The sequence below is a fragment of the Pelophylax lessonae genome (genome assembly GCF_965119305.1).
Source record: "Pelophylax lessonae genome assembly, chromosome: 2".
NCBI classification, from domain to species: domain Eukaryota; kingdom Metazoa; phylum Chordata; class Amphibia; order Anura; family Ranidae; genus Pelophylax; species Pelophylax lessonae.
The window spans coordinates 166,526,215-166,547,176 of record NC_138769.1 but is presented as its reverse complement, the minus strand read 5'-3'; the positions used below and the strand labels follow the sequence as shown (position 1 = coordinate 166,547,176).

Below are 20,962 nucleotides of genomic sequence, written 5' to 3'. Positions count from 1 at the left end.
GGTAGCTAACAGAAGGTATGACATTGGCTACTGCAACTTCAAATGGGATTACGCCCTTGTGGGAGGGGGGAACCCAGGGCAGAGAAGCAAGGAGAGAAAAGAAAAGAGAAAGAAAAAGAAGAAAAAGGAGAGGAAGAAAGAAAGATGGGGAAAAAAAGGGGGGGTTAGGGATGGGGGAAAAAAAAAGGGGGGGTTCGTGATGGGAAGGGGGTGAGAGAATGGCAAGGTGGATGGGCAATCTGATGGCATTACCAATCATGAGTCTAATACAAATACAATTTTTTTTAAACTAAACAGCATTTTGTTTTTTCTAAAATTCAAGTGTGCATTTTTGATTTAAAGCATAAGTTAACCTTTCCACAAAAAAAATGAAGAGGTGAACAAATACTGTACCCCCCCCCACCCCTCTGGTCCCCGCTGCACTTACCTCGTTGGGTGAAGCGCTGTCAGTACCCGCATAGCTGGTGCAGCAGTCAGGAGGATTTAAAATCCCCACTCTTCTTCCCCTTCTTTCAGTAGGGCTTCTGGGACAGATCAAAGCAATTCCAATTGGTAAGCGCCTGCATGTGACTACTTTGACCAATCAGAATCGCTGTGATCTAGTCCTGCAGAAAGGAGATGAAGAGTGGAGATTTTAAATCCCCAGAATTATACACCAGCTGTGTGGGCACTGACAGCTCATCACCCATGAAGGTAAGTACAGTGGGGATTAGGGGGGATGGACTGTAGGGTTTCTAATTTTGTTTGTGAAAGGGTGAACTAGCACAGCTTTTTTTTTTCACCTTTTTTGACATTTTTTTCCATTTTGCTCTTGGAAATGCTTTGGAAGTGAACTTTTATTCTAAAGTCCCGTTGGGAGACATCGGCTGGTTAAAAAAAAAAATAAACAGCTGACATTTGGCCCACGTGTATGTCAGCCGATCAGACAGAAGCCTGGCTTCTGCCCCCCCTTTCAGAACACAACAGATCAGCGGGGGAAATCTCCGTATTAACGCCGGATCATTAGCGCTGCAGCTTCGACCGGAGCTGACAGTTTTTTTTTCATTCAATCCACTGGGTTGAACGAAAAAAAAAACTCATAGTGTTAACCAGGCTTAAATGTTTCGATCTGGCTGAAGTAGGGTGTGCCTGGATTTACTTTTCCTTTGTACAATGTGTACTACTTGTTTAGGCCCACCCTTTATACTAGGTAGAAGCCACGGCCGGTTAAGTCCGACTAAGCATTTTAATTGCTTTTGACTTTTGATCCACCTTAGGAACATGAAAAGTTAAAAGGTTAATACAGGAAACACCATGCTTTTTAGACAGACTTTGAGATGTATGTAGAAAAAATTTCACACAGCTATTTGTCCTGTGAAACTGCATATACTTGTGTTCGGTATAGGCTATTTTCTTTCCAGGTTGGATGTTTATCTTTCAGCAGAGGGAATCAGGAAAGTACCACATTATGACCACTAGATGGAGCTGATGAGCACAAGAAATGAATACTTTTCACTATGATCTTCAGCTCCATCTAGTGTCAATAATGCAGTATCTTGCTGATTTACTATAAATGAAAAACATTTGACCTGGAGGGAAAATAGTAAACAAACAAAAGATTTCCCAGCACACCTCTCAGTCAGCCTGCAAAACAACCACTTTGGGCCTGTCTAACAGATTTGCAAATACACGCGGCTTACGCATGCATTTACAAATGTATGCACGCAAAACCCTCTGTGCTTAAAGCTGTCAAACAGGGCCAATTATGTTGCTTTTCAGGGTGGCTGGTAAGTATGCTGGGAAATGTTTTGTTTATTTGCAATGTGCATTGCCCTTCCATGTGCACCTTGCTGCAAAGGCTAGTTATAGGTTGGGGTGGTTGCCATTTTTTTTTTGTACTGGAGGGAAAATAGCCCAATAACACAAATTTTTGCTCCCCTTCACACTGAACGAATGTACATCCAGTTTCACAGGACGCATAGTTTGTGAATTTTTTATAAATACACACCTAATCTTAATGCCTTTTGTGATGCAAATTAGCATCAACCCCAAGTGTTTTCTCCTACAATTTATGGAAAGATGCTTCTGGGTAAGAATGCTTACTGTAATAAAAGAAACACGTGTTTCCTGTAATTTTAGTAGGTGTAGCACCCTACAGATAGGTGCTAGGTAAAACCATAGTGGGCCTTTTCTGCTTAACAGCAGGGCTGTGATTGAAAAAGCCCGTAGTGTAAGTGCCCCTGGGGTGGCAGCCCAGGGGTGCCTTAATTTCTCACTGGTGAGGGGCAGCTCGCTGTGAGTTTTTTCGGCACCTTGGTCACTGCACTATGCACACCTTTTTCACACCTGCCTCTTGGGACAGGCCTTTTGGCTTGCACCAGAGGAATTTTTTATTCCGGCTGGAAGGCCTGCCTTGGTTCCTCACATGGCACCATAGCACTTTCCCCACTCCCCTTTTCCCCACTTTTTGTTTGTTTGTCCTTTTCTTTGGAGTTTGTCACCTGCACTATCACCTTTGTTTTTCTTATTTGCACGACTTGGAGGGTGTGGGTCCTCGGGCCCAGCCTTGAGTCTTGGGAGGGGGTGGATATGGCCTTCTGGCTTAGTTTGCCCTCTCTCATGGGGTCTCCCTTCGGGGGAGCTCCACTTAGTACTTGGGGTGGGCTGTTTCGGCAGTCCCCCTGAAGAACGGGGTCAGTTTGGTTTCGGCCAACTGACCACAAGTACCTTAAATCCCTGTCAGGAGTCTTGCACCCCGGGGGATCGAGGTTTCGGGTCCTACCTCTTCGGAGGGAAGACCATTCGTTTTCGCACACCCTGTGCACTTTTTGTGTTCTCACTTTGTGTGTGTGCACTTTTTTATGCACCGGGTGGAGTCTTTTGAGTGTGTTTCACACGCTACGGGCTTTAAAAAAAAAAAAAAAAAAAAAAAAAAGCAGGGCTGTGATTTATCTAGTCAGGGTGTCAGGGCTTCCAGATGTGCCTGCTGAGGGGAGAAGTATCCCCACTGGCTCCTGTGAGAGGCTTCTCATAGGGCAGTGTGGGAAGCCCAATCAGGGGACACATCCCAGCTTGTAACTACCCCAGCAAGGCAGATTATGCTGCAAGGGATTCTGGGAGTGGGTATAAGTTTGGTGGGAAGTGCGTGGCACGGTGTCTTTGGCGGGAGCAGAGTCCCAGGAAGGAGAGTGCGGCTGTCTCTCCTCCTGTCTGAGGAAGGTGGATGTCTCGGGGTGTCGCCTGAGAGTCCAGAGAGTACTGAGTTGAGCTTAGGGGGAACCGGTGTGCCGAGAGCCTGCGGAGAGAGAGAGGGGTCCAGTCCCAGGAAAGCCTACACAGGTCGTGAGTACTGAGGATTGCCCCTGGGGGGTCTGCCTAGTGTCAGAGAGGACCACTCCAGAAGAGGTTCAGGGATCCAAGGTCAGCTAGCTGTAAAGGGGGTACCTAGGTTGAGGACCCTGAAGTGTAAAGGGGGTACATAGTCAGTGGACCCTGAAGAGTTCAAGGAGCAAAGGGGGCACCTGCAGTCTGGGCCCTGAATTGTATTGCGTGGGCCAGTTACAGTGTTCGCTATTTGGAGTTCTACAAAATACTACCTCAAGCTGTGCCAGGCGGGGGAAATGTATTCAAAGACTTACACAGTGAAGCAGTGTCAGAAAGTATTCAAAGACTTACACAGTGAAGCAGTGTCAGGAGTTCTACAGTTCTCAGTCTTGGATCTACTGGACTACAGGTCGGGGATTCAACACTTCCTCTGTTTTACAGAGTATTCTCAGAGTCAGTGAGCGTTGGCTGGCGCTGGCTAGCGTCAAGGAAGCACCAATGGGCATTTTTTCAGGATCAAAATCCCAATTGTAATTAGTTCTAGCCGAGAAGAGTATCCCACTCATTCCCTCCTCCCATCCCCTTAATTTATAATAAAAACCACAAACAAAGATGTCGGAGTTGTCACTGTTTCAGTTGTCACACCTGGGGATTCAGCTCACATGGGCTGGAGAGGATTCCGATACTAATGGCAGACCCACATCAGGCCACAGGCCTGGAAACCTTGCTACATAGGGATAATTCTTTAAATTATGATAAGATCCCTTATTCAGAACACCTTTGAATTAGGTTTAGTAGAGAACAAATTGCATGCCAGCATTTAAAGGCCTAGCTCTTATGCTTACTAAAAGTTTCACATACAGACACATAGTAGTTAGTTTATTTAGGTATGCTCCTAAAAAAACAGTAATTGCAGTAATTCATATTCTCATATTCTCTAGATACAAATAAACTGTCAGCGTCATGAAGAATAATTAGTCATATAGTATAATGCATACTTACAGCAGCCCGGATGGCATGTTTAAGTAGCTTAAACAGTTTTCTGTTGTGGTGACATCTCCATGCTCTCTGAATACAGATAACTGCAACTCCCACTTCCATCCTAGGCGCAATAAAAAAGTGTGAATCCTAGATTAAAATTATGTGGATCTTGTGTAAATAAAAAAATGTATACACAGACTCCTTAATATTACACCCTATTATGAGCTGAATTTTGGTAAAGTCATTAGAATCAGTTCATCAAATCAAATCAGTTTAGCGCATTGCGTGATCTCTGCTAAAGAGGTTAAAAAACAATGTTGAGGGACAACTATTAACTGACCAACTCTGGTCAGTAGTTACATTTTGGCAAAGACTACATGTCCAATACCGACACTAGTCACATGATCTAATGAAGAGATAACAATGAGGTGGGGGAAGTAAATAAAGTAGCTTTGCTTCTTTAGACAGCCTGCTTTAAATAAGGTCCATTATGTACTACGTCACTTAGTATTCCTGTTGCTGTGCTCAAGAAGTTCCTGTTGATTACTAGCTATCACCCAGTAATTTGTTGTGTGGCAATAAGTTGATAAGCAGCAGTTTAAAGCAGGTTGCTGGAGTTTAAGCTGGCCATAGATTGATTAAAATTTGGCCAGTTCAACAGGGACTGGCTGAATTTTGCAAACATTTGCAAATACGTGCATAAGCTGCAGTGGCCATCTTATGGAACCCCATGACCTGACGTGGCTGCTGCAGCTTACGCATATTTTTACAAACGTGTGCAAACGAAACCCCTTGTTTTTAACGTGAACTTAGACAGGGTCAATTTGGTCTGTTGCAGGCTGGTGGTAAGTGAGCTGGGAATTTTTGTTTGTTTTTTGACGTGTTGCCCATTCATGTGGTCCTTGCTGTAAAGGCCAGGTATAGGTTGAGGTTGTTTCCATTTGTTTGCACCAGCTGAATTTCTATCCATATGTTGCTGCTCCTGCTCGACATATGTTTATTTCATTTGTTGTAAAATTTTTCAGGAGAGTCCCTGCTGTCAGAATGCAATGTCTCAGTTGTGTGGATGAAGGAATCCATCTACGGCCAGCCTTAGGAGATAAAATACACGTCAGCTTCAAGTCATGCAATTGTCAATACAACTGGGGGTGGCGGGGAAGGGGGGGGGGGGGCAAAAGGACCACTTGTCCCAGGTGCAGCGGCTCTTTGTAGAGGGGAGGGGTACAATGGGAACTCCAACAGCTTCTTTCTCCCCACCTCTGACTTGCAGGAAAGACTGCAGTGTCACTCCTGTCAGCAAGGCTTCTTTTTCTACTTTTTCTAAAAGTAGAAATCTGTTTCCTCTGCCAGCTTCTGTGTTTATAAGTGACAGTGCATCCCCAGTGTAGGAGGAGGAACAGCTGCCAGGAGGCTGGGCTGTTATGCTGCAGTGCTCTTGCTCTGCAGCATGACAGCCTCTTCCCCTGCACTGAGAACTAGATTAGTAGCTGGGGGTGGGTGGAAGAGCTTTGTACTGGGGCTGGGGGAAAGGGAAAACTTTGTGGGGGCGGAGGTGTGCGATAAAGGGTAGACGGGTGATGAGTAATGATGAGCTCAAGCGTGACAAGTTTGAACCCACCTGAGCTATCCCGCTAGGAAGTTGTCAAAGTTGACAGCCAATTATAGGTGGCAGAGGCATTTCATGCCCAGCAGACACACATATGTAAGGGGCATGTTGTATACATACAGCTGCAGGGCGGGGAACACCTCCCCACCTATGACTTGCTGTTGATGCAAACAGCTTCTCGGCGGGTTAGCTCAGTCGGGTTCAGACTTGTTTTTAAACACATCTGAGCTCATCTCTAGAGGTGAGAAGGGTGCTTTATAGTGGTGTCGCAACATCACCAATGCAGGGACATTTTTTAATTTCACTGAATCCACCGATCCACCGACTCTTTCTTCTCAGTCACACTCAGCGCAGGAACATATTTTCCTTCCAGTGACACCACCAACTCACTGTGCGATTAGTGGGTAGTTGTGGCTGCTGGGGGCTCCATATTTCCCTGGGCACTGATTGACCTTGTCCTGGCACTGTGTCAATACACTGTGAATGATATCAGAAGCATCTCAAATTGATTTCAGCAAAAGGATCGCTAAAAGACCACTTACCTTTTTGCCGTGGATTTGCTCCCTTGCTGACCAGACCAGCAAGGTGCTGTTTCCTCACTGCTCCCTACCTATTGAGTGAGATTCTGCAACATTCTAAACCAGCAAGGGTGCGACTCTTGACTCTTTAGGATGAATGCAAGCCACTCCTCCAGAAGCAGAATAACCCAACTGACATTGAACATTTGTTCATTCATTTATGAATAACAAGATGTGCAGGAACTATCACAAGGGATCCCTCCACCGGACAGTCTAGGAGATTTGAGGGTACAGCTACACTGTGGCAATTAAACCTGCTTCTTGTAACCTCACTTCCAGCACACTTAATGTGCTGCTAACAGATGATTGTCAGTAGTAGTTAAAGCGAAGTTCCACCCAAAAGTAGAAGTTCCACTCTTTTGCTTCCTCCCCCCCCTCCGGTGCCACATTTGGCACCTTTCAGGGGGGGGGGTACCTGTTTTTGACAGGTACCCTTCCCCACTTCCAGGATACGGCACCGAGGCGCCATGCCTCAGAAGTTTGGCCCCCTCCTCCTTCCCCCGCCGCCGAGCCAATAGAAATGCGCAGCGCGCTATGCGCATGCGCAGTAGGGACCTGCCCGTGAAGCCGCAAGGGTCCATTGCTGGGATCCCTTACCGGCAATGGCGGCGGCAGCACCCGACAGCCGATGGAAACATCGGATGCGGTGCCGACATCGCTGGACTCCAGGACAGGTTAGTGTCCTAATATTAAAAGTCAGAAGCTACAGTATGTGTAGCTGCTGACTTTTAAATTTTGGAGGGGGTGGAGGGGGGGAAGGCGGAACTCCGCTTTAAATCTCTCACTGGTAAATAAGATGAATCACAAGTGTAGCTCTGTGCTGCTGTATCTAATGCAATGCTAAATGCTACTGTATCTAATGTCTGAGGAGGAGCTACAGCTGGGGACATGGCAAGCTCGTAAAATACCCATTGCATGGCCGCGATCAAATGTTTGCTGACCACAGACTTATCCATACTGTTTTTATACCTAATATACAGTGCATCCGGAAAGTATTCACAGCGCTTCACATTTTCCAGAATTGTTTATTCTACAAACAATACCACATAATGACAAATGTGAAAGAAGTTTTTTTGACATCTTAGCAAATTTATTAAAAATAAAAAACGAAAAGTATCACAGCCTTTGTTCAATACTTTGTTTAAGCAACTTTGGCACCAACTACAGCCTCAAGTCTTTTTGAGTATGATGCTACCAGCTTGGCACACCTATTTTTGGGCAGTTTCCCCTATTTCTTCTTTAAATGACCGCTCAAGCTCCATCAGTTTGGATGGGGAGCGTCGGTGCACAGCTATTTTCAGATCTCTTCAAGAGATGTTCAATCGGATTCGAGTCTGGGCTCTGACTGGGCCACTCAAGGACATTCACAGAGTTGTCCTATAGCCACTCCTTTGTTATTTTGGCTGTGTGCATAGGGTCATTGTCCTGTTGGAAGATGAACCTTTGCCCTAGTCTGAGGTTTAGAGCGCTCTGGAGCAGGTTTTCATCAAGCATGTCTCTCTGTCCATTGCTGCCTTCATCTTTCCCTTGATCCTGATTCGTCTCTCAGTTTCTGCCGCTGAAAAACATCCCCACAGCATGATGCTGCAACCACCATGCTTTGCTGTAGGGATGGTATTGGCCAGGTCATGAGCAGGGTCTGGTTTTCTCCAGACATGATGCTTGCCATTCAGGCCAAATAGTTCAATCTTTGTTTCATCAGACCAGAGAATTTAGTTTTTCATGGACTGATAGTCCTTCAGGTACCTTTTGGCAAACTTCAGACGGGCTGTCATGTGCCTTATAATGAGAAGTGGCTTCCGTCTGGCCAATCTACCATACAGGCCTGATTGGTGGAATGCTGCAGAGATGGTTGTTCTTCTGGAAGGTTCTCCTCTCTCCACAGAGAAACGCTTGAGCACTGTCAGAGTGACCATCGGGTTCTTGGTCACCTCCCTGACTAAAGCCCTTCTTCTCGATCACTCAGTTTGGCGAGGCAGCCCGCTCTAGGAAGATTTAAGGCTGTAACCAGTGGCGCCGGACGCATGGAGCTTAATGTTTGTTTTTTTTAAATCACCTGATTAGAGCCAGAGGCTCTAATAGGGTGATGCAAAGGGTGGTCCCGGGGCGCAGAGCAGTGCGCCCCGAGCCCACCTATTGTGTGACAAAAGCAAATGAAAATTCACTATTGTCACACCGATCCTCCTCCTGGCCAACCAGGAAGCCGGTTTAATACCGGCTTCCTGATTGGCCGCAAGGCAAACCCCATGCCATTGGCAGAGGAGGGGGCGGGAGCGCGAGGACTCGAGGAGAGTGGAGACGCGCCGTCGGGGGACACAGTGAGGAGAAGCCGCCGCCGGGACTGAAGAGAAGCCGCCGCCGCGGCTGATCCAGGGCTCCAGGTAAGCGCACTGGTCTCAGGGGGGCCCACACTGCATTGAAGGGGGCACGCACGCACGCTGGTCACTGCAATGAAAGGGGGCATGTACGCTGGTCACTGCATTGAAAGGGGGCATGTACGCTGGTCACTGCATTGAAGGGGGCATGTACGCTGGTCACTGCATTGAAGGGGGCATGCACGCTGGTCACTGCATTGAAGGGGGCATGCACGCTGGTCACTGAATTGAAAGGGGACATGTACGCTGACGCTGGTCACTGCATTGAAAGGGGGCATGTACGCTGGTCACTGCATTGAAAGGGGGCATGTACGCTGGTCACTGCATTGAAAGGGGACACGCTGGTCTCTCTGCATTGAAAGGGGGCACGCTGGTCTCACTGCATTGAAAGGGGGCATGTACGCTGGTCACTGCATTGAAGGGGGGCATGCACGCTGGTCACTGCATTGAAGGGGGCATGTACGCTGGTCACTGTGCATTGAAAGGGGGCACGCTGGTCACTGTGCATTGAAAGGGGGCACGCTGGTCACTGTGCATTGAAAGGGGGCACGCTGGTCACTGTGCATTGAAAGGGGGCACGCTGGTCACTGTGCATTGAAAGGGGGCACGCTGGTCACTCTGCATTGAAAGGGGGCACGCTGGTCACTCTGCATTGAAAGGGGGCACGCTGGTCACTCTGCATTGAAAGGGGGCACGCTGGTCACTCTGCATTGAAAGAGGGCACGCTGGTCTCTCTGCATTGAAAGGGGGCACACTATACCTTATTTACTGCAATTTTTTACAGCGTTTTTTGCCGCAAAGCAATGCCTATTACATTTTTCTGTTTGCGCACTGTGAATACTTTCTAGATGCACTAAATGCAAGATAGAGCTGCACGATTCTGGATTAAATGAGAATCACAATTTTTTTGCTTAGAATAAAGATCCCTATTCTTGGCAGAACATCATCTTAAAGTGCATTTTTCCCAAAAAATTGAGTTTGAAAGATGGCTGCGCAAATACAGTGTGACATAAAATATTGCAACAACTGCCATTTTTTTCTTTAGGGTCTCTGCATAAATATGTATATATATATATATATATATATATAATGTTTGGGGGTTCTAAGTAATTTTTTAGCAAATAATACTGATTTTAACTTGTACGCAACAGAAAAGGGCCTGGTCTTTGGGTGGGTAAACTGACCTAATTTGCAAATGAAGTTCATCCCTTTGATCTAAAAGAATCAAATGACACAATGTTTCTTTTTATCTCAGTGCTGATTTGCCGGCTGCCTTTTTTTTTTTTGACAGCTTTGAGCAGAGAACTGCTCTGCACTTGTTAAATTAATTGTGGAAATGCCGGATTAAGGTCGTGAGAGGAGTTGAATCGAGATCGCAATTTTTAATAATTAATTGTGCAACTCTAATGCAAGATAATGCATTTTTATGTTTTTTTGTTTTTGTTACATACTGTTGCATGCCAATAGTTAACACTTACATATTTGTAATCTTTGATTGATTCATTTTGTCATGATTTCTTGTTGCTGGTAGTGATTCTATAGAAGCACTTGTAGGAAGACTGATAGAGACAGATGTTCCTGACATATCAGATAAATTCATGACTCTGAAACAAAAATGTAAAAACACAAATGTCAGTTGAGAAAATAACATACAATAAATGTATTCAGAACATATACCATGCAAGAAGATGTTGGAGAAGCACATCCAATTGATCAGTCACAGTGGCCAGTGGCCACTCTTTTAAACTCCAGGTCACAAAGAAGTCCTGGGGCTGGTATCTCACACACACATCAAGTGATGTTCCAGTAAATGTTTAGGGGCTGTACAGAGTGCCAATTTGTAAAGGGGCATTATTGGCAGTGAGCTTTAGCAGTCTATTGTATTGTGTCCCCACTCGTTCACATTTTTCTGTAGCACGTTCCTGGTCTTTGACCATCTCCTGTAGCCTGATGGGGATCTCTGACCATCTCCTGTAGCCTGATGGGGATCTCTGACCATCTCCTGGAGTGTGATGGTGGTCTCTGACCATCTCCTGGAGCGTGATGGTGGTCTCTGACCATCTCCTGGAGCGTGATGGTGGTCTCTGACCATCTCCTGGAGCGTGATGGTGGTCTCTGACCATCTCCTGGAGCGTGATGGTGGTCTCTGACCATCTCCTGGTGGTCTCTGACCATCTCCTGGAGCGTGATGGTGGTCTCTGACCATCTCCTGGAGCGTGATGGTGGTCTCTGACCATCTCATGGAGCGTGATGGTGGTCTCTGACCATCTCATGGAGCGTGATGGTGGTCTCTGACCATCTCCTGGAGCGTGATGGTGGTCTCTGACCATCTCCTGGAGCGTGATGGTGGTCTCTGACCATCTCCTGGAGCGTGATGGTGGTCTCTGACCATCTCCTGGAGCGTGATGGTGGTCTCTGACCATCTCCTGGAGCGTGATGGTGGTCTCTGACCATCTCCTGTAGCATGTCTTCAGTCTCTAACCATCTCCTGTAGCATGTCTGCAGTCTCTAACCATCTCCTGTAGCATGTCTGCAGTCTCTAACCATCTCCTATAGCATGTTTGCATTCTCTGACCATTTCCTGTAGAATGTCTGCAGTCTCTAACCATCTCCTGTAGCGTGTCTGCAGTCTCTGACCATCTCCTGTAGCGTGTCTGCAGTCTCTGACCATCTCCTGTAGCGTGTCTGCAGTCTCTGACCATCTCCTGTAGCGTGTCTGCAGTCTCTGACCATCTCCTGTAGCGTGTCTGCAGTCTCTGACTATCTCCTGTAGCGTGTCTGCAGTCTCTGACCATCTCCTGTAGCGTGTCTGCAGTCTCTGACTATCTCCTGTAGCGTGTCTGCAGTCTCTGACCATCTCCTGTAGCGTGTCTGCAGTCTCTGACTATCTCCTGTAGTATGTTTACAGTCTCTGACCATGTCTTTCAGTATGCCTGTAGTCTTTGGCCATCTCCTGTAGTATGTGCATTCCCTGTTTTCTCTGCTATTACTTACAGTAAAGATTATGTGGGGCCCTCTGCTGATGTCAGGTGAAACACTTGAGTGGTATTAAACTCAGTTTACTAAATTTGAGGGTTTTATGACAGAAGAGACCCTAATGATCTCTTCTAATATAAATGCTTATCCCTGGCTGTCAGCTGTAATGTACACTGTACACCCACTCTGTGTCATGATAAAGTTACTTCTGTGCGCATGCTATTTAAGCAGCCAAACAGAGCAAACCTAGAAGGAAGACCTGGAGAATATTTTTAGCAGAGTTTAGGTACAGGTTCACACTGAGGCCGGTCTGAATCAGCTGAACATGCACGATTTAAAACCGGTATTTTCAGTCTGAGTTCGGGGGCAATTGCACAGATGTCTATTGAAATCGCCCACTGAAGTCATCAAAAGTAGTATAGAAACTACTTTTGGGAATCCGTACGACGCTGCAAAGTCAGCGTCGCACTGATTCGGACGGTGCCATTGCCGGCAATTTGTTTCCAATTTGACATGCGATTTGACATGTCAAATCGCATGTTAAAATGAACCAATGTGAACGTGGGCTAATACTGATTTACAGCCAATTTCCAGGAAAACAAAGAATCCACCCTTGCAGTGGGGTTGTGCCTATATTGCAAGGGTTAACTGCTCATTTCTATCCTTCAGTGTCCTCACGTCTAATGCAGGGCTATGGTTCCTGCTTAGATCTTGATGACATTAGAGGACCTTAGACCACCACAGCATGGGGAAGGACAGGCTGCAATGATATGTATAGCAGTGCTGAGGAGCCTGCAGGAGCAGAGGATCAGGTAAGCCAAAAGTGCTGTCCCCAGCCCTCTAAACATAAATGAATGGCACATAGGCTCTGACACCAGCTGACACTAAGTATTGTTTTGGTGGCTGCAATGGTGGAAAGAGCAGCAAGAAATCAGTGGGTGGGGGTCCTTTCACATGGGTGTCTTCAGTTTAGGCTGCTTTCACAGTGCTCTGCTGCAAAAATGCAGTAAAAATGCATACACGTTTTTGTCACATTCCTGGTGAGTTTTTTGGTTACCTGACATCAGCATGCACCTGTGACACATGGACATGCGACTCAAATAAGGCACCAAAAACACAACCGCAGGTTTGATGAGTTTTTGGTGCATTTCAATGGGGGGGGGGGGGTGCTTTTTGGTGTGGGTTTAAACATGCACCAAAAATGCAGCATGCAGCACTTTTAGGCTCCGCTCACATGTAGGCGTTGGCGTTTTTCAGGCGTTTGTTTATAGTTTTACAGGCGTTTTTATAGGCGTTTTTGCAAGCGTTTGCAAGCGTTTTACAGGCGTTTTTTTGGGCGTTTTTAACAGGTGTTTTTGGTGACCAATGGAAAAGCAGAGTGTTTTTTTTACAACATTTGCAAAGGAACCTCCCAGGGACCTCCTCCTCTTCATTGGACCTCCCAGGGACCTCCTCTTCTGCATGATCTTTTTTTTTTTATGGTTCTGGACATGCTACAGAGCTGAAACTTCACAGGTACACTTTTTAGACCCCCCAGACACTAAAATTAAAACTAAATCCAAAGAAATCTTTTTTTTTAATTTTTTTTATTTATTTATTTTTTTTTCAATAATTGGCTCTCTATCAAAAACGACAATTTTTAAGAACTTTTTTTTGCCTGATTCATAGTCCCTGGGGCATGATCCAGAACCCTAGGCACTTTTTAGGGGCATTTATTGGGTTTTAGGGCTTCAAAATGGTGTTTTCTGATTCCATATATATATCTACATTACGGTCACCTTGGCATAGCAGAGTCAATTTACCCTAAACTACATTACGGTCACCTTGGCATGGAAGAGTTTGGTCACTCTGGCATAGTAGAGTCAGTTCACCTAAACTTCGTTACGGTCACCTTGGCATGGAAGAGTTTGGTCAGCCTGGCATAGCAGAGTCAGTTCACCTAAACTTCGTTACGGTCACCTTGGCATGGAAGAGTTTGGTCACTCTGGCATAGTAGAGTCAGTTCACCTAAACTTCGTTACGGTCACCTTGGCATGGAAGAGTTTGGTCAGCCTGGCATAGCAGAGTCAGTTCACCTAAACTTCGTTACGGTCACCTTGGCATGGAAGAGTTTGGTCAGCCTGGCATAGCAGAGTCAGTTCACCTAAACTTCGTTACGGTCACCTTGGCATGGAAGAGTTTGGTCAGCCTGGCATAGCAGAGTCAGTTCACCTAAACTTCATTATGGTCACCTTGGTATGGAAGAGTTTGGTCAGCCTGGCATAGCAGAGTCAGTTCACCTAAACTTCGTTACGGTCACCTTGGCATGGAAGAGTTTGGTCACCCTGGCATAGTAGAGTCAGTTCACAGTCTGGTCACCTAAACTGCCTAACTGCTGTTCTCCATGTTTCAGGAAAATGTGCTCACAGCAGAGGCATGCCAAGGGGGTGGAGACCTGGGTGGAGAGCTGGGTGGAGAGTTGTGCTGTTTGAGCTGATCAGGAGCAACTAAACGCTTGTAAAACGCCTGTGAAACGCCAAATATCACTTTACATTGAGGTCTATGGGACAAAACGCCTGTGATCTGCCCAAAAAGAAGCTCAAGTACTTTTTTGAGCGTTGGGCGTTTTCCTTAGGGCGTCAAAACGCTCAGATGTGAACAGGGGTCATTGCAATGAATGGGATTTGTCTTGTTGGGCGTTTTGAGAGCTGATCAGTGATCAGAAAAACGCTCCAAAAACGCCCAAAAACGCCTACATGTGAACGGAGCCTTAATCTCCAGCGCATTGGTGTGAAGAGTTCCAAAGGATTTATTAGTCATGCATTTTTCTTCCGCTTTTTCTTACGTGAACGGACATGGGAATAGGCGGATGATCATCTGTTTACAACCGCAAGCCATAAACTTACATTGTGGTTCAGTCTGAAAAGCTGACAGCAGGATCCAGACTTAACGCCCATAGGAAAGGGCCCATACAGAAGGCCCACCACTAGTGATGGGCTCAAGTGTGTTTAAGATCAAAGTCCTAAGCCACCTGAGCAATCCAGCCAGGAAGCCAACACAGCACACTGCCAATCATAGGTAGCGAGGCATTTCCTGGCCCGCAGCTGCACAGGCCGCAAAATGCCTCACTGCCTATTATTGGCGGTGTGCAATGACGGCTTCCTGGCGGGATTGCTCAGGTGGCTTGGGACTATCATCACGAACATGCCTAAGGCCATCACTACCCACCACACACTTTACAATCTGCTTGTACAATCCCCTTAAAGCCTAGTACACACTATCAGAAAATCAAAGGAAAAATACCGCTTTCTAAGTGATCTACAATAATCTGATCGTTAGTACACAGCTTTCGGGAGCTGATCAGGACAGTTCATGTGAAATTATCCGAAGGGACAAACATGAAAATTCTTCTTGTATGATACCAGAACGTATGATTTTGCTTTCTAAGGCCCCTTTCACACATACGGTTCGTTTGTCTGTTTTTCATCCATCCGTTGACAAATGAAAAACGGACATCAATGTATCTCTATGTAAAAACGGATGACAACGGATGATCATCTGTTAACATCCGTTTTCATCCGCTTCCGTCAATGTCCGTTTTTTGGAACGGATGAATGCCCTATTTTTCATCCGTCAAAAAAACGGATTGGACGAAAAACGGATGTAAACAGACAAATGGTCTGTGCTTTTATCCGTTTTTGCATTGGTAGTGGATGTAAAAAAACGGATGAAAAACGGATACATTTTGACGTGACTGAACTGATGAACTGAACGGACCGTATGTGTGAAAGGGGCCTTAGTGATCTACAATAATCTGCTCATTAGTACCCAGCTTTCGAGAGGGAATCGGGACAGTTCATGTGAAATTATCCAAATGGACAAACACGAAAATTCTTCTTTTGATACCAGATCGTACGATTTTCATTTAGTCAGTACAATTTTAATATGAAAATACAATACAAATACTATACAGGTACATTACATTACATTACTTTTAATTTTAATTCTGTTGTACGAGAATTTTCGTAACTTAAGTATCCTCTTCATTTTCGATATGAGACCAGCATGCAAAAAAAAAAAAAAAAGGATGATCATTTGTCTGATAATCTCATAATTTGTACCAGGTTTAAGATTTACCGCCATGTACTGTATAGTCCACACATTGGACTATATTACATAGTTTAGATCGATTTAAAGTTTATTGTACCTAAACCCTTACTAATCATCTCTCTTTTTCCATTAGCACAATAATCCTGCTGCGATTACACTTCCTATTATCTATCCAATGTATGTCTCCGGTCTGATTATTACACAATTATTAGGATTTATCCCAGTTTAAACACTTGCTGCCAAATCACGTACCTGGCACGTTATTTGACTTCAAGTGGTTTTACTAGGGTGATACCTGCAGCTGGTACCGTTTTTTTTAGACCCAACAGCCGACTCTCTTATAATAGCATTTGAAACAGCTAACTAGCTGTTAGTACAAGCAGCGGGAGGTGACGTTTCCCCGTCCTACTGCCACCTTCTGCGGATCTCTCGGGCTCTCCCGTCCCACCGGGGGAGACCAGAGCTACTAGCTGGCATGTCCGCAAGCTGGCCGGGAACCAATACAAATCCGGAATCAGTTTTGATCAGGTCTCAGCTATGGTAACCCGGAAGCGAAGACTTGATATCAATACCGGTTTACCTGGCTGGCAACGGCACCATTTTCTGAAAATCTAAAGTATTCAAAAAAGCGACAATCTTGGCGTTTTCAATGCTTTCAAATGCAAAGGAGACGTTTGGGTTCCTATTGACCATAAAGAGTACTTGTCATGTGCCTATTTCTGTCACAAGGATGTTTATATTCCTTGTGACAGCAATAAGGCTCCGTTCACATTAGGTCGCTCCGACTTAGGGGGCGACCTGTGAAGTCGCATGCAGCGCGACTTGCACGGACTTCATAAAATGAATGTCTATGCAAGTCGCCTCCAGGTCGCCCCTATTAGAACGTCTCCTGTACTACACAATGGGAGCGTCGGACCAGTGTGAATGCGGTCTAAAAGTGATCCAAAAAAATTTAGAGCAATTATAAAAATAAATAAAATAAAATAATAATTAAAAAAATAAATAAACTGCCCCCATCCACCTGTGCTAGCGCACAAAGGACATAAACAGCGACCATCCCGCACATGTGCGATATCGCTGTAAATGTCAGATCATGGGCAGTAATTCTAGCACTAGACCTCCTCTGTAGTGGTATCCTGTAAACGTTTTTAAAGCATCACCTATGGATAGTGAACTGTACGGTCACTTCCGCTGACCGGCCTTAAAGGGCCACATTTTTTTATATTTTTTTTATAAATGTAGCAGGTTTTCCAGGCCTGTGGCCTGATGTGGTTCTGCCATCGGTACCGGGTTACCCCTCCAGCCCTTGTGAGCTGCGGCCCTGGGTGTGAGCACTGAGACATTGACAACTCCGGCATCTTTGTTTTGTTGTTTTATTGGATTTAAGGGGATGGGAGAAGTGATTGAGTGGGATACTCCTATAGGCCTTAACTATATACAATTGTGGGACTTTTCTGGCAAAAATGCCTAGTAGCGATGTCTTGTAGTGCTAGCTAAAGCCCCGTACACACGTACCGATCGTCGGCCGACCGATCGGCCGTCTTTTGTCCCCGGGCTGTCCTGTCCGCTGAAAAGTGCAAAAGACTACACACGAATTTTGTCCGCCGACTGCAGAAGTGATGTCATGTGATGGTTAACTTTCCCTGTGTTTTTTCTTTTCTGAGCATGCCCAGTCTTGCAAATCTGCTGTCTGTCGGCCGAAATCTGTACTGACTGGCGAACAATCGGCCGTTCTGGTGTCGGCATACAAAAATTTTAATGCTTGCACGACAGATTCTGTTCGGCCGAAAGTGCGCTGTCGGCTGTCGGAAGCATCATACTAACAAGCCGAAAATCGGCCGATCTCCACGTGTGTACGGGCCTTAACACTTCCTGATGCTTGAACACTGTGTAGTTACTGAAACTGTGCTGGATCCTCCACTTTAGTCCAGAAGATCCAGGACTGTAGAACTGCTTGACTTGCAACACTGCAATAGCTCAGAGTCACTGAATGGCTCCCTCCAGCACTGCACTGGCTGAGAAAACTCCTTGTAAGTTCCTGTACTGCTGCAACTCTCAACTGGCACACTTCATACTGTGCACTAGCACTTCAGGGCCCAAACCACAGGTGCCCCTTTACACTTTAAGATCTTCAGGGTCCACTGACTATGTACCCCCTCTGTCACGTCAGGGTCCTCAACCTAGGTACCCCCTTTCACCACTAGCTGGCACTGAATCCCCGAACCTCTTCCGGAGTGGTCCCCTCTAACTTCAGGCAGACCCCCAGGGGCAATCCTCAGTACTCACAACCTGTGTAGGCTTTCCTGAGACTGGACCCCTCTGACTCTCCGCAGGTTTTTGGCACACTGGATCCGCTCAGCTTAGCTCAGCACTCCCTGGATCTTCGGGCAGCACCCCGAGATCCTCCTCCTCAGACAGGAGGAGAGACAGCCATTCTCTCCCTCCTGGGACTCTGCTCCTGCCAAAGACATTGTGTCATGCGTCACCCCCAAACTTATACCCACTCCCAGAATCCTTTGCAGCACAATCTGCCTTCTGGGGTAGTTACAAGCCTGGATGTGTCCCCTGATTGGGTTTCCTCCACTGCCCTATGAGAAGCCTCTCACAGGAGCCAGTGGGGAGACTCCCCCTTCAGCAGGCACACCTGGAAACCATGACACCCTAACTAATAAATCACAGCCCTGCTGTTAGGCAGACAAGGCCCACTATACCTTTACCTAGCACCTACCTGTAGGGTGCTACATAAAAAAAGGTGACTTTTCTTTAATTTTTTTTATTGCTTTTAGGTGTAAATGTGAGATCTGAGGTCTTTTTGACCCCGGATCTAACAATAAAGAGGATCTGTCCTGCTTACTTCTTTTACAAGGGATGTTTACATTCCTTGTAATAGGAATAAAAGTGATAAAAAAAATCATTTCAAAGGGACAGTGTAAAATAAAAAAAGTAAAATAAATAAGAAAAAAAAAATATATAAAGTGCCCCGTCCCTCCGAGCTTGCACGCAGAAGCGAACACATGCACAAGTCGTGCCCACATATGTAAATGATGTTCAGACCACACACATGAGGTATTGCCGCGGTCGTTACAGCGAGAGTAATAATTCTAGCCCTAGACCTTCTCTGTAACTCTAAACAGGTAACCTGTAGAAATTTATAAACCGTGGCCTATGGAGATTTTTCAGCACCAAGGTTTGTCGCCATTCCACGAACGTGTGCAATTTTGAAGCATGGCATGTTAGGTTTCAATTTACTCAATGTAACATCATCTTTCACATTAAAGAAACAATTTACTGTTTTCCTATTTTTTAATTAAAAAAAGTGTATTTTTCCCCAAAAGAACTGCGTTCGTAAGACCACTGCGCAAATACGGTGTGACAAAGTATTGCAATGATCTCTATTTTATTCTATAGGATCTCTACTAAAAAAAAAAAAAAATACACACACATATATATATATATATATATATATATATATATATATATATATATATATACACACACACAGGGCTGCTGTTAGAAATCGCGGGGCCCCCGTACAGACGACCTGGCAGGGCCCCCCAAGAAAATATTAAAGATATATTTATCTAAAATTACAACAAAATCACTATTAGCAGACACAAATATAACCTAACTCGCATAATTCCTGCTAAATCTAAAAAAAAAAAAAACTATGTTAGGCCCCTTACACACATGTTCAGTTCATCAGTTCAGTCACATCAAAATGTATCCGTTTTTCATCCATTTTTGCAGTTTGTCCGTTTGTCCGTTTACATCCGTTTTTCGTCCGATCTGTTTTTTTTGACGGATGAAAAATAGGGCATTCAGCCATTCAAAAAAACGGACATTGACGGAAGCGGATGAAAACGGATGTTAACGGATGATCATCCATTGTCATCCGTTTTTACATAGAGATGCATTGATGTCCGTTTTTCATCCGTAACCAGATGGATGAAAAACAGACAAACGGACCGTATGTGCAGTGCCATCTTAAGAGCCTTATAGGCCCCTGGGCAATGCAGTGCACTGGGGCCCCCTGCCTACACAATCACGCACGAGAATAAAAATGCAAGTTATAGATAAGGCGATATTTATTTTTATTGGTATATACCTTACTATATACATATTACAGGGACCAATATATACTACAAGAGAGTACAACTACCTGGAGTATATACCTTACTATATACATATTACAGGGAACACTATATACTACAAGAGTCTCTTGTAGTATATAGGATTCCCTGTAATATGTATATAGTAAGGTATATACTCCAGGTAGTTGTCTCTTGTAGTATATATTGGTCCCTGTAAAATGTATATAGTAAGGTATATACTCCAGGTAGTAGGTGTACTCTCTTGTAGTATATAGTGTTCCCTGTAATATGTATATAGACTATATACACATTACAGGGAACACTATATACTTCAAGAGAGTACAACTACTACCTGGAGGATATATACCTTACTATATACATATTACAGGGACCAATATATAGTAAGGCATATCCTCCAGCCAGGACAGGTAGTTGTCTGTCTCTTGTGTCATCAATTCGATCCCATCATTGCCATGAGAGAGTTAAAAAATATAATTTAATCAATCAGCCTGGCAGGCTGTGGCAGCCTTACCTTTACAACGGCTGCACATGGGAGGAGGTGGGTGGAGGCGGAGCCAGTCTTCTAGGGTCGAGACGGAGCCGGAGGAGAGGAGTGAGGAGGAAGAGCCGACGAGTAGGAGGATCCTCCTCCGAGTCCTCCGCTGCGGCGCTGTGCATCCTGGGTCTGCTCTGCTCACGTCACTGGTTGCTAGATGCCAATCGGGCTGGCCTTAGCAACCAGTGTGCACTGCAGTGCAGACTCGAGCCACGGCCGCCGCCGGAGGGGAGGAAGCAATAAGGGGGGGGCCCAGGCCCACCTTGGCAAGTGGGCCCCTCGGGCAACCGCCGGGCATGCCCAGTGGAAAAGACGGCCCTGCGTATGTGTGAAAGGGGCCTTAAGTGCCGGTTCACATTTATGCGATGCGGGAATGTTGCGAATATACAGCGTGTTCCCGCATCACA

At 45.5% G+C, this 20,962-nt stretch overlaps 1 protein-coding gene across 1 annotated transcript in view; it reads right to left on the bottom strand.

The window, feature by feature from the left end:
- LOC309546318 (uncharacterized protein CXorf58) overlaps window positions 1-20,962 on the bottom strand; it is a gene marked incomplete at its 5' end in the record, with an annotated part of 46,745 nt that overhangs the window by 22,151 nt on the left and 3,632 nt on the right. The window contains 2 exon segments of the mRNA XM_082245929.1: window positions 4,306-4,405; window positions 10,322-10,447. Of these exon segments, the coding sequence (XP_082102055.1) occupies window positions 4,306-4,405; window positions 10,322-10,447 (226 nt within the window).